The 16,509-nt window shown below is 41.9% G+C and overlaps 2 protein-coding genes across 2 annotated transcripts in view; one reads left to right on the top strand and one right to left on the bottom strand.

The window, feature by feature from the left end:
- LOC104966412 (neurexin-1-like) overlaps window positions 1-10,669 on the bottom strand; it is a 19,450-nt gene extending 8,781 nt beyond the window's left edge. The window contains exons 1-3 of the mRNA XM_010795599.1: window positions 10,290-10,669; window positions 7,542-7,745; window positions 3,946-3,972 (exon numbers count right to left, since the gene is read on the bottom strand). Coding sequence (XP_010793901.1) covers window positions 3,946-3,972; window positions 7,542-7,745; window positions 10,290-10,647 — 589 coding nt within the window. The 5' untranslated portion in view covers window positions 10,648-10,669. The remainder of the gene's footprint in view (window positions 1-3,945; window positions 3,973-7,541; window positions 7,746-10,289) is intronic.
- A 197-nt stretch (window positions 10,670-10,866) lies between these two features.
- Window positions 10,867-16,509, top strand: part of LOC104966411 (neurexin-2-like) — a 36,932-nt gene continuing 31,289 nt past the window's right edge. The window contains exon 1 of the mRNA XM_010795598.1: window positions 10,867-10,870. Coding sequence (XP_010793900.1) covers window positions 10,867-10,870 — 4 coding nt within the window. The remainder of the gene's footprint in view (window positions 10,871-16,509) is intronic.

Below are 16,509 nucleotides of genomic sequence, written 5' to 3'. Positions count from 1 at the left end.
CTTTTCTGGTTATTACCCGTCAAAACACTGGTTTTCTTGTTCCAGTCTGTTACTGTCACTTTGTTTTTGACACTTTAAAATACTGCTAACCTACAAAAATGCTGTAAAAATCCGATTTATTATGTAATAAAAAACATTTTCCGAGTAAAAAAATGTTTTATTGAAAAAAATATATTTATGAAAAAAAAATGTCTTCCCTTTATTATTCAATATCGCGATAAATACCGTACCGTGGACTTGTTATCGCGATATTATCGTACCGTAAGTTTTTGGTATCGTTACATCCCTAGTAGTTTAGCATCCACTTATTATCCAAGACGCTGAAGCTCGTTGTTAGCTGTGGTTACAAGTCATGTAACTCCAGCATCCTAAGCACCCTCAAATGGTGTAAAAGAGCACAATAATAAGAATATTCTGCACAAAAGCATGAGGTGCCTTGCCATTTTAGCTAGGATGGAACAATCGTGGTTCACTGCATTCCCTGGTTGAACTTTAGAAGTTCATTCTAGCAGTCAGAGCAGGTAGTAAGAAAACACATGTACTTGAGAGCATTGTAGTACAAATTGCTACCATTATGCTGGACTCACACCTTGAAAAGGATTACCTTGACATTAACAGTGTGTTCACAGATGTTGGAATCCTTAAAGCACCCGGTATGCACACAAGTGGGAGATTACATCTAAATGCCATGGCTGTGAATCGCTCTGGGATGTTAGTGCTCACCAAGGTTGATAAGCTGGATTCAAATGTCTAAGCAGAGAGAGAGTATCAAAGAAATAGCTGAACAGTCAGACAAAAACTGACCAATTACTAACATCAATGGCAGTTTATATCATTATATGATTAAGCCTGTAATTGTAATGCAATCTGATTAAGAACAAATGTTTTGAAAGCCTTTAACATGTGCTACTTGTCTGTGCCCTTTATGTAACATGAAGGAGATACACTGCTAACTGCCTGACTCTACATTGTCTGGTAACATCTGTTAATGTCAAGAAGCATATTATTAAAAGAGCATATTTCACCTGTTTCACATGTATGTCCAGTGATTCATATGCTAATGATTTACATAGTGTTTTTTTTTATATATATTTGTTTTTGCTTCCATATGCTAACTTAATGAATTGTAAACAGTTACTTTGTATCTCTTCTCCACAGAGACACAACGTGCATCTCATTGTGGCGTGGAGTGAGTATTTACAGGTTTATAGGCCAAAGGGTTTGACATTAGCAGACGGAGTGCTTGCGCCTCACATGCTGTTCATGTCACGGCAAATCTCATCTCATCTGACTCAGAGAGAAGGGGCTGCTGGCTGCTGAAAGGCCACCTTCCAAACAGATACCATCAGCCTGACACCTTGACCTGACTGCAGCTGAGGGCTACAGCTCTGCTCCATATCATATCCAGACGCATTAAGGTGAGAGAGCAGGGTCACAATATAGTGCATTAAAAACACAAGGCTGATCCTTTACTTCCAAAGCACCGGCAATAAAAAAAAGATCAAGTAGTAGGTCAATAGGTGAACTACTGTCGTTTTAGAAGTAGTAGCAGCAGTAATGCCATGGAAAAAAGCATTGTATGCCAGTTGAGCTTGCTTGGTCTCAAATGCAACCAATTATACACCCTGATCAGATCAATTGCTCCCATTGTTCCTCATGTTTGTGAGTGTATCATACATGAGGTGTTGAAGCTAAGGAGGGAGAGATCAATGTTTGTCCTAAAGCTGGTTTTGCTGAATCTCTTTGGATTTCCCGAGATTAAGATGGGACATCCTGCTATAGTGTTATAGATACATTGTGTCAATAGTAGCCTTGTATTTATGTTATAATTTAATTTTGCCTTGTGCTAATTAAAGTGTTTTTTACCTAGAAGAAAATCTACATGCAGCATCCAGCCAAATTCCCTTTATGAAGCTCAAGGCTTTAGTTACTGCAGGTCTCTGAGGAATCGACCGTGAGATGTCATGGCGTCAAATAAATTGTTGTCTATAGCTCTACTCTGGTTTGCTCCCTCTCGTTTCCTCTCATCCACATATTCTCCCCTCGTCCTTTATACACTCAAACATTCATATTCTGGTATTCATTAAACAACGTTGTGTGTGACTGAGTGGCCATGAAGCAGGGCACTGCTGTGTAAGGCTGCCCAGTCAGCCAAAGAATATAATAAAATGTTCCTTGCTGAAAAACAGAAACCTTGTGTTCCAAGTGTGTGATAGATTTTTCGCCAAAGCAGTGAACAAAGCATCAATATTTAAACAAAGCAGCTGAATTAAATGCAATCAATGACAAAAAGGGCTTTCCATTATCAGGGTATGAGGAACAAGTGAATAATATGTGGAGGAACTGCTCAGCCTGCTGACATTCTCTCACTGCAACATCGGTCACATCCAAACAAATCTGTCGTGACCTCAACCACCATATAAGATCAATTAAAATCAAGTACAATTCAATGCAATTTCAGAGAAATGACTAAGAGCCAAGAAAATAATAAAAGTCTCCTCCGTAGTGCAGGGAGATCACACACTATCCCCAGTGCTTGTCTGACATCTAGTGGTCAACCCGGGGTACAGACCCTCTCTAAGCATTGTTTGAATGTGTGTCATGACAGTGGTTCCACACATAAGTGGTGTGATTCGTCATAAACTGAGACCACTTTCATGCCTGGCAGGGGCTGTTGGAGTTTTTGGATTGCACTCCACCAAGTCTGACATAAACAGTGTCCAAGTGCATTTTAAGTGCAGAGATGTAACACACAATCATATGACTCAATCAAATGGGATGCACATGTGTATGACTTTACAGGAGCACCTACCACTGAAACATGAACTCTGAATTTTAACCATCACCATTACTCAAAAATGTTAACAAAAGTCTAACTGCAAACACTGACCCCCTGCCCAATAGTGATCTTTTTGACTGCAAACTGAAGATTGATAAATAACTCAATAAAGGCATGGCCATATTCTCTGAGCACAGTTTTTTTTAAAGGGTAGATACACACATTAAAAAGCCCTTAATTGCTTTGTGAAGCTATTTCCACGCACGCTGGGTGAAAGTCAAGTCCACATCTGTCTTCTCCAACACTGACATGGATTTTGATGGACATAAACACAGACACAAACATTGTTGCAAACATCAGGTTTTCTCCAATTTCATCACTGTGGCTGGCAGCACTTACCTGTGGGCTAGTTTTTCAATTGAGTGTGGCCAAGATAGAAATAACAGTTTGCTATCATTCTGTCAGCATGGGGCAGAACAACATTAGCTTGCTCTGAAAACAAGCACGCACCATGCGGTGCTGTGGATAAGCAATTAGCTTTCTGGGGGCCAAAACTACTGTTTGTCCCACATTGAAAACAAGCAACACCTGTGTGTGTAGCCGAGTGGAGCCAAGACTCAGCTCTGCATAATAGAAATAGAATATCCAACAGGGGCGTGTCAAGTTGCCCTTTTCTGAATTAATTGTGGAGAAGATTGATGGGGAAATGAATAGAATGGGTTACGAGCAGATGAGAGGCAATGAAATCATTTTAGAGCGGAGTGTGGCAGGCAAGCGAAGAGGATGGCAGGATGAAAAATTCTGATGATTAGGAAAGGAAAACATTAATTCAATCTGTGAAAGAAAAGGGGAAATCAAAGTGACGTAACTCATAAAAATAAGACAAATACGACCTAGATTATGTACTTGAAAAGAGGTGGGGAGAAACATACAAATGAGGTGATAAGAAAAACAAAAATGAACAATGGCAAAGAGGGTAAATGATCTGTAATGGGAAAAATAAATCCAACAGTTTCATGGGTAAGGAAATATGGAAGAGTGACGTCGGTAATGAGAGAGGCATCACTCTTGATGAGGTCAGGAGGAAGCAGAAAAGGGCGACTGCACAGAATCAAGATGAGATAGACAGATACATTTTAGTCAGAAAATTGGATAGAACCACTTACTGAGGCTACAGTCTATCCTGATACAATCTGGCGGGAGAAAGAGCGAAATGGTGAGATCAAATCAAAAGAAAAGAGAAAGAAAGAGACAGAAAGAGGATAAAAGAGAAAAAGACATTTTACATCCTTCAAGGTACATTCTGCAGACAACCAAGCATTGCTCTGAGGCCACCATCCGGGGACAGGCTCTGAGTCAGGATCACCCTTTTCTCCATCAATCCCATCATACACCCCTCCTCTCCACCCGATGCCCTCAAAGCACAGCAGAAGGCAAGACTAGCACCACGGGAACGATACAATGAGAGAGCGTGGTGCAATGTCAACATAGTCAAAAGAAACTCTGCAAATGGCATCGTTTGATGATGTAATAAACACTGTATATGTGATTACAGAGACTACATCAAAATGCAAATTGTGTACTTGGAATTATAAGGTCTTATCTGAGTGGAGTACCATTTTGAAATACTGAGCAAAGACTATTTTACGTACCATCTGGCAAAACCTTTCCCTTGTGTGTTATGTAGGTTTTTATGCATGTAAACGGTCTGCAAAGTCACAAACCCTCAAAGTACACCCTGTAGCGAGTAAAACTCTAACACAGAAAATACCTGTCTATGCTGCCCCAGAACGCCAATCCGTGGAGCCGTTACGCTCCGTCCACGGAGCTGTTACGTTAAGTCCACGGATTGGTCCAAATTGACAAATCTGCAGACTTCCTCACACACACACAAACTCAATCTTTTCTCAGCTGCAGCTCCGCCGATTTCTCCTCCCTGAGATGGCGGGATGCAGTGAGGCAGTGAGTCGGTGTGTGCGTGTGTTCGGGCTGGGTTTCACTGTGTCTCGTTGTCTCGCAGACGGCCACTGGGCTTATAGGGGGGGGGGGGGCAGGAGCTCCAACAAGCCGTTCAGGACAGAGAGTGAATACACATACTATACAGAGATGCTATATGAGGAACTAATGTGAGTTTGCAAAATTGCACAATATAAATCTATTTAAATAGACCTCAACAATGGAATTATGATCAGTAGAAATGGCCATGACATGGGACCTTTAACTTCATAAAAAAAAAAGTCAGATAGAGCCAAACATGTTTTGTCTATACTTATATGACCTTAATAACTTAATGTGGTTGCCATCTTGAAGAAGATTGCGTGTGTGAAACCATTTTTCTCACTGTGTGTACAAATAACCTTCTCTCGCATCTGCTGTGAACTTTCTAGAGCTAACGCAGTGACCATTAGTAAATCTTTCCCAGCAATTTGAGTTTCAGTTGCCTTCTGCAGCACTTTGGAGCATGAGAAACCCAACAGTGTAAATGACAAGAAAGGGTGATCTGCACATCCCAGCCACATCAAGCCTGGTGCACACAATGTGCAAGAAATAGGGCTGCCACTTTACTATTTGCTACAAGTGGTGCGACAAAAACACTGTTAAGGGTGTTATGACTTTACAAGCTGTGTTGTCAGAATAGAGTGTTGGATAAAAGTGCTGTCTTTCAAGTAGAAGGCACTGGGTAAAGCAGATGGTCAGTTACCATTTGCTAAGTACCGGTACCCTACAGCAAGAAACTATTTTCTGCTCTGAAGCTTACCGTGACCTTAAGGGACAGGTCACAGTTTACAGGGATAATTAAAGTATGAAATTATAATTCCCCATAGAATACTATATTTTAAATTCAATTCATTGCTGTTCAGCCCCATCTAGTGTCGGTAAACTGTGTGTGCATGTGGCAGTGTGGTTGGGTTGTGGTCTCGAGCTGTCAACCGCTACAGAATAGTGGACACAAACAGCCAGGGACCGGCGTCACGCTGTAGAGAGTCGGGGGTTATAGAAACACAATTATTCAAACTATATTTAGGGGCCACATGTGTTTGTAAGCAGTAGTGTTCTCCGTAGGAGGCAACATTTGTGCAATATTTCTTGTCCCTAAAGTGGGTGAAAGTGTTTTCAACAGATCAATAAATAAAATGATCGACAGAGTTAAATAACAATCAACCGTCTAAAAAGGGAGAAACATTAAGCTGGTTATTGTCATTATCCATCACTAATAAATATCATTAGGGCTTAATCTGTCTTTATTGTCTTTGATAGTGAGTAACTAGATGGGCTTTAATCATTCTAACAAGGATTAAAGCCTTGACAACTAATGATAATGTGTATTGTAATGAGGATTTTGATCTACTTTAGTTGGTAATTAATTAACTTGCAAAAAAGTCCTGAGGAGAGCTTTAATGTCAGTCAACTGTTCAACTTTTAAGCCCAATTGAAAACAGAAACATTAGGATGTGGGTCCCATTTCTCGGATGGAAATTGGAATACTAATATGAGCACGTTGGTGTTATGGATTTGACGTAGGTGTGTGCATGGGGATTTCTAGCAGGTGAAGTTGTGGCCCTGTGGACGGTGTTCGTGCAACTTGGCGGAACTTCAGCTGTGACCCGGTCTCTCTGACTGTCTGATCCAAGGGCCGCAGACATAAAGGCCATTGAAGGGATGAAAAGTTCCATCTTCTGAGTTTTGGCCAGGTGGAGTTTAGATGAGCAGCGAGAGAAAGGGAGGTAGAAGAAGAAAGGAATGGCCACCTCCGCCCCGCCCCCTTCCTGTCTCTATGGTGGCTTAAACTCCCATAACCCAGGGTTACCTTTCTCCCCCCGGTTCAGCGTTGAGACTCTGGTCCTTCAAAGGCTCAGCACAGACTTAAAGTATCCTTAAGCTGGAAGGTCAAACCTAACTTCCCCAGAGCACTAAAACTCATCGCTATGGCATTTTAACAAGTAAAAAGGTCTGCATTCCTGAAGCCAGTTATTAGAAGGAATGTATTTGCCCTATCTCTGAAACTATCCCTCTTACGAACCCTGCTCTACAATTTCAATGAACTTTCCCTGCTAAGATTGCCTTTTAGACTTTGTGACACCCCTCTACTTTTAACTTGTCTGTAATTACATATGCTAGAATACCTATCTTCTGTAAGCACCGCTGTTGGGCAAAAGTAGAGCTATTGAACTCCTCAGCTAACTCCACAAAAAAGGGAGAGGGCAGAACCATGAGGAGGAGCGAAACAGGTCAGTGGGTTGAAGCCCAGGGTGGGTGTCATGGATACTGTTAGAGATGGAGCTTTTAAACAGGAGGAGCTGCTATGGGGCTTCACAGGGCACACAAGGAAGTTGGTGATTGCAAGGAGAAGGGATGGTACAAGGGGTCAAATAATATGGAGGAGAAATGACTGCAGGGTGACTCCCCACAGAGGGAGACCTTTAGTTATATTTTCCTGCAGCAAGCACTTTTGAGGAGAAGTTTCTGTATTGTACCTCAGTTTTCTCAATTAAATATCCTTTGAACATCATAATGTTGGCATTTCTCAAATAAATAAATGTGCAGCTAGCTTGTTCAGCCAACACATAATGACATGAAGTGTTCTCCATCATAAAGAACAAATAAAACATAACTGAGGTACAAAAGAAGAAGCGTTTCCCCAACCAACTATCAACAACAAAAACAAATGATCAATGTGTCAAACCGTCGAGTGACGATGAGGAGACAAGGGATGGAAAGGGGAGGTCAGCAGGGACAACGACCATGTAATACGGCGACCTACCGAGGTTCACGGTGAGCTTGACGCGGCCTCCGTCCAGCTCCAGCCGCAGGGTGTCTGCTGACTCCTTGGAGGTGGTGGCCATGAGCAGGCCGTACGCCCGCTGAGACATGAAGCGCAGCGCCAGGTCCTCCGCCTCCGTGTGCATGGTGACCGGCACTATGATCTTCAGGTACATGCTGCCGTCATAACTCAGCACCGTCGCCTCTGGATAGGGGCGAGGAAGAGGAGAGTAGAGGTTGAAACGTTACACAGGGAAGGTTGTTTCCAGAAAATGTATGTATATATGCTGACAGTTATTTTACTCTTATTTTTACTCATCTCCTATTTCATAGTCTTTTATTATTATTATTATTATCATTTTAATTTTTTTTCTTGATTTTATTTTTTTTTGATTTTATTAATCTGTGTGAATCTTTGCTGTCCTGTTTTTTCACGCTTACCCTGTTGCTGCTTTGTACAACGGAATTTCCCCTCTGGGATTAATAAAGGTTCATCTTATCTTATCTTAGAAAGAAAAAAGTCTTGCAGAAGGCATAGAGTTTCATTTTTGTAAAATATCTCCATGGATGTATTTAAAACTACAATTAGAACAAACTGATTTATAGTTATCTTACTTCATCAAACAGTAAAGATGTTGTTAATATGTGTCCGTCTTATAGGCGCTTAAAAGCAGGACCAGGAAAAGCGCTATACAAATCACATGTATTATTATTATTATTATAAAAAAATAAGCAGAAGTAATATTTTATTCAAAGGATGTTTGGTGACATCATGTACACAATGAGACATTTGTCTCTCTTTGTGTTTTTGGAATTGCACCTATGTTGCTTGACATATCAAGTCGATATTAAATATGATTGTTTCTTCATTTGTTTTGTGTTCACACAATATGCCCAGGAGTTCATACCCCTCTAATTCATTTTCACAGAATGACAAATCTACAACCCAAAGCACCAAATGAAAACATTCATTATAATGGAAAAAAGAAACGCAATAAATATTTATAATGACTCCAACATCATTCACTCCCCAAGCCTAAAAAAAACGCTTACGTTACGCTGGTTCAGGAGAAATTCTTATTAACACCAGGAAATGTGCCTACTCTCTCTAAAATCAGCCATGCCATAAATAGACTGCTGTGTAGAGTGACAGTTCTCTGAGTACTGCTCTTATTCTGCAGCGTAGGTTGACATGCGTCACCATAACATGAGTCACTGTTACAGGGTAAATGACACATCCAGGTTTTAGAAAAATGTAGGTACAAAAAAAATACAGAAAAAACCCTTCGACTGACTTCATAAAAACTGGTGCCTTTGCTGGCAACAGGGTAGGTGTGGGTTTTGAGGTGGCTTGGTACCTCAGTCTATTCCACTCAAATTAGAACAAGTTGAAAAGGCAAGAAATGTCAGAAGTGCTCAGTTACCAGCTAAACTACTGTACCGACTGACTGCCTGTGTGTACTGCCTGTTGAAAAACATGTTCTTGTGTTTTGTAGGACCTAACCTCATTTTTTTTACTTTATATTGAGGGTGTATGTGAGGTTCAGTGAAATGTAAGGTGTACAACTATGTGTGAAAAGACATTTCATTTGCAAATATAATGTAATGTAATGTAATAAATATGACAGGATTCAAGTAATCAATAAAAAATAATTATCAGTGCACAAAACAATATTAATTATCATCCTAAAACCAGCTTAAACAGCATTGATTATTTTTAATTGAGTGGGCTTAAAGGCATCATGTAATATCCCGTGGGTTTATTCATCTAATCAATAGTATGGATTGTCCTTACACTCTGTGAATATATGCACTGAGTCTATTGACACAGAGAAATATGCAACTGGTTATTAGAAAAGTGCCCTGCGACACATCCATGCAGTAACACAAAGCTCCAGTAGATGGCAAAAGAGGGCCACTAAAACTACACCTGTCATCTGAGCGGCCAAATACAAAACTGTTAAAATATCACCCTTCAGAATAAAGACATTTCCTCCTCTACCTCCACTGTCCTGATTTGAGTCCAATCTCTCCTTTCCTCATTACCCTCCTGGTCCCTCAAAATGCCATACAGTCATGGCTCAGTCCCCCCCACGGACACGCAGAGACGAACCATGAAGTGAGGCGCCTGCAGCTAATTGGAATGAATCAGACCTACGTAGTGCGGTTTAACTAGGTAAGCTGCCCTAACTGAGGCGTAAGCACCACCTGTGTTTGGGTGAGTGACACAGATGGTGGCGGTAGGCCTGGCTGCTCTGTCACACTGCTGCCAGCCTCATCGCTCGAGGCCTCCGTCCACCCGCCCCACCACCCAGCCCTGGGTGGCATTTGGTGCACACACACTTCCCTGCGGAGCTCTTACTCTTACTATAAAGCAGCTGCTTGGTTTATGAGAAATGCACAGCAGCGCATCATCGAAATGCTCATCCTAAACGTGTTGCCTGGTTTTATTGGATGGAGTTTACGACATAACATTGTAAACATTGTACAACATTAACAACTATACAGTTTCATTGTTTGACCATCTGCAGTGTATGCTGATTATGAGAAGTTATGTTGCGTCACCGAAGGAACGGTGTTTGTATGTTTGTCACGCTTGGGACGATACAATGGCCTTTCTTTTTTTAATTGTGTATACCACAATTTTGCTATTTCACTAACTAGATGCAAGCTTATGATGAATTCTAGAGCTGAAAATGTGGTCCCTTCACACATAGAGACACCAATTCCTTCCCTTGTCCCCTCTTACCTATCTCACAGTTGGTACCGAGGTATCCGGTGCCGATGCAGTCACAGATGTAGCGGTTCCAGCCCTCTTTGCACAGGCCTGTGTTGCCACAGGGGGCGCTGCTGCACCTCTTCTGCAGTTCCCGGGTGCAGAAACTGCTGACCCCAAACGCGCTCTGGATCTCAGCCAGACGGCGAACATCGCGGCTCTTTCCATCGATGAAGAGGTCGCGCACGCAGCCTACGTAGCCATAGTTAAGCAGCGCCGTCCAGACCTCTGGCGGCAGAATGAGGTCCGACTTTGACTCGGGCAGGCCACCCAGGTACATTTCACTGTCCAGGTCCAGGATTTCACTGCCTTCTGGGGAGCTGAAGGGCATGCTGCGGCTGTTGACTGAGATGGAGCCTAAAGGACAGAAACAAAAAGTAAGTAATCTATTAAATATTGAACGCGTTCGGATTTACAGGCACATAGATATGTCAGTCTAACCATAGTTATTTAGTTTAGTCAAGAGAAGTGGTGTATATCTGCAGGTTTTTTGAGCAAACTGAAAGTGTGCTTTAATTAGTGCAAAACACTGAATTAGTGTTTGGTCTGGATGGGTGAGTGGGTGGGTGGGAGGTCAAGTGGCTGAGTTAGTGAGCAGGTGAGTGAATGGTTTTGTGAGAGGAGCAGTAAGTGGATCATTTAGGGGCACAGAGAGAAGGACATACAGACAGAATGGATGACAGCCGAGTGTGAGTGTGTGTGTGTGTGTGTGTGTGTGTGTGTGTGTGTGTGTGTGTGTGTGTGTGTGTGTGTGTGTGTGTGTGTGTGTGTGTGTGTAACATGCATGTCTGTAATAGGCTAAATGGAGGAGAAGGGAAGCAAAATGCAGCAGAGAGTGGGTGAAACAAAAGGCCCTCTATCTTTCTGTGATTAANCCTTATTTCGAGCTATTTCCAAAACCTATGGAAAAAATGCATTGCTTTTTGAGGAAGGAACCAGAAGTGCCAAAAATGCTAACTTACTTCCGGGTTTTACGACGCGTCACTGCGGCTCTCTATAAGGTCCCATGGACCGGAAGTAGATGGGCGTGACTTTTCCACTCTCTTCCGGATGTTGCCTCTTTTGAATGACGAATACACACTACCGCCACCTGCTGGTAAGGAGAGTTATTGCCACTCACGCATGCACAGTTCGTACGTGTTTCTTGGCCGTCGGCTGAAGTCTTTGCGGTGTGTTCCAGTGCGACTGTTGGCCAAGACGCAGAGATGCGAGGCGACACAACAGTCGGGGGTCCGTCTGTGTCAGTTCTTTGGTGTCAGCTTGGCGTGTCCGGGCCTTAAGGCTCACGAGGTAAAAAGAAGGCAAGAGAGATGTTCTCATACATTACCTCAATGTGGACACCTCATTTGATATTGACAATGCCTTGGAAGAAAAAGAAACACTGTGAATGTTGTGATGGATAGCTACTTCAACAAGCACTTATTTAGTTTGCCTCCAGCAAATGAGCAAGGTAAATTATTGCTACTTCATTACAGGGTTGCAATCATCGATTCATACAGTAATGACCAGCTGTGCTTAGAGAGGAGAGCTGAGAGGATTGGTGATGGGAACAATGTTCCTTTATTTCAGCAGTGGGTCTACAATGCATAGATCCATAGATAAATCCAACATGTATCCATACATCTAATTAGATAGTCTCAAAGGGCAGGTCACGGCTGGAAAATATATAGGGGAACATATACTTTAATAACAAATAGCCTTTCAATCACATGTAAAAATACATAATGACAACAACACCTAAATATTGTTTAATATCCTTTACTAAAAACAAAGGATGACCAGGATCGACAACATGTACAGTAAACAATATTTAGAATATGTAGATATATACAGTAGCAGTAATCTGTTGCTAGTTTAGGGATAATCCAACACAGTAAACTGCAGGTTTTTAGACACTGTTCTTTGCCAGGGGAATATATCACTGACTTTTTTGTTAAGCAAAGCTGACAGTTCGTAATATACAGAATGTATGAGAGAGACAAATAAGGTAAAATCCATGAGGAGTAATATATAAAGATGGGAGGGGGCACAGAAATTTGAGCAATCTATCAATCATCCCCACTCAGCAGTTTCTCTGCACCACCCTTTCACATTAGAGCTCACCCCACTTTTCATACAATCTGCATTGCATCTATCTTCTTGGCTTTCCCTTGGTCATTGTCTTTTTATTTTTTGGCTTTTATTCTTTCTTTTTCTTCTTAAGATGAATGTTTGTCCTTTAGTTTGCAAACATCTGTGGGTATAAAGGGATATGTAATTGTATCATTTCCTAGTACTTGAGTTTATTCATATTTATATTGACTTGTTTGTTAAGTTTCTTTTTGTGTGCAAGTTTTTTACTCTGGCCAAGCATTTAATAGGCAAACAAACATGTTCCCCATCAGTTCTCAGGCCTTTACATATGGCTCGGAGCTAGCACAGGACACACGCCAGTGTTTTTGGACCCGGCGGGCCTGTCTGACTCATGAAGCAGCATCAAAGCTTTCATATGCCCCATACATTTCCCACCAAACTCTCTCTCATCTCACTGTTGAATCGTTTCTCTTAAGCTGTCTTATACTCTCTCTGCGGGGTGGATGGCACTCGTCGGAAACTAATATAGGGTGACTTTGTGTGTGTGTGTGTGTGTGTGTGTGTGTGTGTGTGTGTGTGTGTGTGTGTGTGTGTGTGTGTGTGTGTGTGTTAGAACAGGGAGTTAATGCGATGTGACGAGATGATTTGCCAGCATGCGGTCATCTAGGTTTTTAGATGATTTCACACACATACACACTTGTCTTATTCCATTATTTCTTTTTTGAATTCCCCTAAAACTACCTAATTACTTCCAATATGTAATCCAATCGGCCAAAAAGCAGTATGTTAAGGTTCATTATGCGTTGACTAATGCACCACACAAGTTTGCATGGAACCATTCATGCAGCTCATCTTATTAAACATGCTCCCTCTCTCTCTCTCAGTCTGAGCTGAATCCAATTTAATAACATATGCTGCATTGCACTTTTATTACTGTAATATCCACCAAAGAACAGCCGGAAATGGCACTTTCATGGCGCCATTGACAAACACGTATTGTAATTGTGTTCACATGACACTATATCACCATTTATGAATCTGTGTTTTTCCAGAGTGGGGACACTTGTTATTAATAACAATATATCACAATTCATTGCAGTGCATGCAAGCTAGATAGCTTACTTATTGTCACATATTGATGCTTAGGGCTCCCAGCAAAGCTAACGTTAATATACAACTATAGACTGGTCCAAGTTAATAATGACTTTGATCACGCTTGGGTTGAAGCTCCGTCCTCTTGCTCCCTTTCTCTTCCCCCTCACACTTGGAGAATAATGAACACCAGGGGTTGCACAGTACTTTCTGCTTGACATGACAAATACGGCAAGTGCTTAGCTTTTGATGAGAGCATTATTGTGACAGAGTTAGCAGTTGAGGCTATCTAATCAATGTTGTGAAACTTATATAGGCAAAGGGTCAGAAAGAGACTTCAGGTGTCGCTAACGGACACAAGAGTAGGGGATACATCCTGAGGATAACAATACTGATGGAAACATCTGGAACAAGTCAGTGTGGATGATGGCCCAGCACAGAGAAGCACGAGTCGAAGAGGGGATAGTAGGAGTAAACTTAAAGTGGACCTATCATGCTATATTTGACAAATATATTGTAGGGCCATACCTATATAAAACATGTCTGTGAAGTTTTTTTTTCAAAATACCAAAGAGATCCTGTATTTTAGCCATGCCTGCAGGAGAGGGGAGCGTGCTCTTATCAGCTGCTGGGCTCTCAGAAGAGGGGGAGGAAAATAGAGGCTCCGTCCTCCATGTTTTATTATTATACAGAGTCGTTATTCATTTGTTTTAAAGCTCAATAAATGACAAAGAAGACCTTTGACCGGCACTTTTCTAATTTTGTCCGGAAGATTTAAACTTTAACGGACATGTTGACCGATTGAAACTCTGCCGCACGGTCGGAGAAAAAGAGCCACAGCGGAGAATAAACAGAAGGGCAACCATGGCAACCATGCGCGGGAAATCTTCTTCGCTGCTTTTGTGGCAGACTACAGCGCCACTTACAGGCCTGGCATATGTACTACAGCGTCTCCAGCGCTTTCGAGCGGCAGTCGCCGTGGCCCAACCCCCCTGATAGGTGGAGAGTTGCCCATATAGGCGGAGCACCCCTTTTCTGACGTCAGAACAATTCAAATCTGTATCAGCTCTGTTGCAGCCCCGTTTTTAGAGATTTTGGGTATGGAGGAAAATAGAGAGGGTTGTGTTTTCTGACACTTGGTGAGTTCCCTGACACACCGGGGGACACATATTCATGTACAAAAGTGCATTTTGCATGATAGGTCCCCTTTAAAGTGAGATATGCACACAGCTCGGAATATACTTATTGTCCGGATAAACATAGTCTATTATTATAAGGTTTTAAGTATTCCTGCCTGAGTGATAGTAGTATAAGGCACATTATACCAAATAACATGAAACAGGTTTAAGGCCTGTTGCAATCAAAGAAGAAGCAACTGAAAGTGTACATATAAGATTAAAGTGTGGCTTTTAAGGGGCCTCAGCAGAGTCTGATATCAACAGGTAGGGTATTTCAAAGACAGAGTGCACGATGGGGAAGGCATCCTGCTTTTTATTTTTAACTCTAGGGACAGGCAGGAGCCCTGTATTCTTAGATCAGAAAGCACAGCTGGAATATCAAGTTTAAGGAGATCACATGGGTATGAAATGGTGTGCCAATTTACACTTTTTTAAGGCATCAGAAGTACCTTAAAGCCAGATCTGACATGGATAGGGAGTCGGATCAGACTTTTGAGTGCCTGGAAAAGAAAGGGGTGATGTTGTACTGATGCTTTGGTAACAATCTTAATGTTTTTCAAGCAAAATCAGATGTCAGCTAGAGAGCAACACTTTAAAGCTGGGGTTTATGTTTAGATATTGCAAAAAGAGCTGCGCTAACAGTGCCACTATATGGCTGCTTAAACCCTCATCCATCCAAGCCAACAAGAGCTCCAACAATACTGTTTGTATCAGCAGAATAAGTTAGTCTGGGTTTACATTTTTGTCTTGTGTATTCACATTTTGGAAGCCACTGAACTTCTAAATGTGACGCATAGGAGAAACAGCATGGAGTGCTTGCGTCATGGAATACAGCTGGCGGATACATTCGGACGAATGATAAGCACTTCATTACCGAGTGATTAGTCATGAATCAAATGATGGTTGGACCACTCTGCATCAACACCGGGAGTATAATGTTTCCATCCATCCATCTTCTCCCGCTTAAAGAGAAGTGGGAGAAGATGGATGAGTATAATGTTTGACCCCTCAAAATACCCACTACTAGAGGTCTGGCTACTAACTGCAATGAAATCAAATTCCAGAGGAGCTGAACATCTAATTAATAATAGAGATGCTATTACGGGTGGCTACATTTCAAATGAGTCATTTCTGTAATGTAGTCAGGGCCTTCTGTGAGGTTAATTGAGACCTTGACAGCACTTAAGTCTCTGCTGCGTGCGTGTGTGTCTTGTCTTACCTCTGGCTACAGCGTCGACTCTTGGGCTTCTATGGATAGAGATTTGATCTGAGTGAAAAGCGCACAACGATAGTCCAAGTGTGTATGTGCCGGTAATCACAAAAGTGCTACCATGGGAGCGAGAGGATGAGATGGAGATGCAAAGTAGATGTAAAAGGAGAAACGGATGTACAGCAATGACAGCATATTCAACAGAGCTTAGGTGTTTTCAGAGAAGGACAGAAAAGAGGCATTTCTTGCATTAATTCACGTTTCTTGAAAGTCAAGGCTGCAGTGATCCTATTTTCTCTCCTGGGAAACTAGAAGAAAGGCTTTTCCAGTGTGGAAGAGCAGTAGTGACTTGCTGGGCAAAAGAGATACAGGGAATGACCTAACTCAATATGCGAGAAAATGGTGTCAAATGTTGGATAACACATTATTACATTCCTGGCTTTGTCAATTAGTTTTCGTAACTCCTACATTTAAGAACAAAAATGATATAAAGAATGAAAAATGTATGAAGGAACATTGTTGGCATCGTGAACAGACTGCCGCGTGCAACAGTGCAAACGGTCCCCCCCTCCCCCCCTCGTCCTCTCCTGTCACTCCCTGATCCCCTCCAGCTTTATCTCATCCTCTCAGCCTTCTATTC

Source organism: Notothenia coriiceps, unplaced genomic scaffold (assembly GCF_000735185.1).
Source record: "Notothenia coriiceps isolate Sejong01 unplaced genomic scaffold, NC01 NC01_scaffold00037246, whole genome shotgun sequence".
Classification (NCBI taxonomy): domain Eukaryota; kingdom Metazoa; phylum Chordata; class Actinopteri; order Perciformes; family Nototheniidae; genus Notothenia; species Notothenia coriiceps.
The sequence above is the reverse complement of the archived record's forward strand: the minus strand, read 5'-3'. Positions and strand labels throughout refer to the sequence as shown.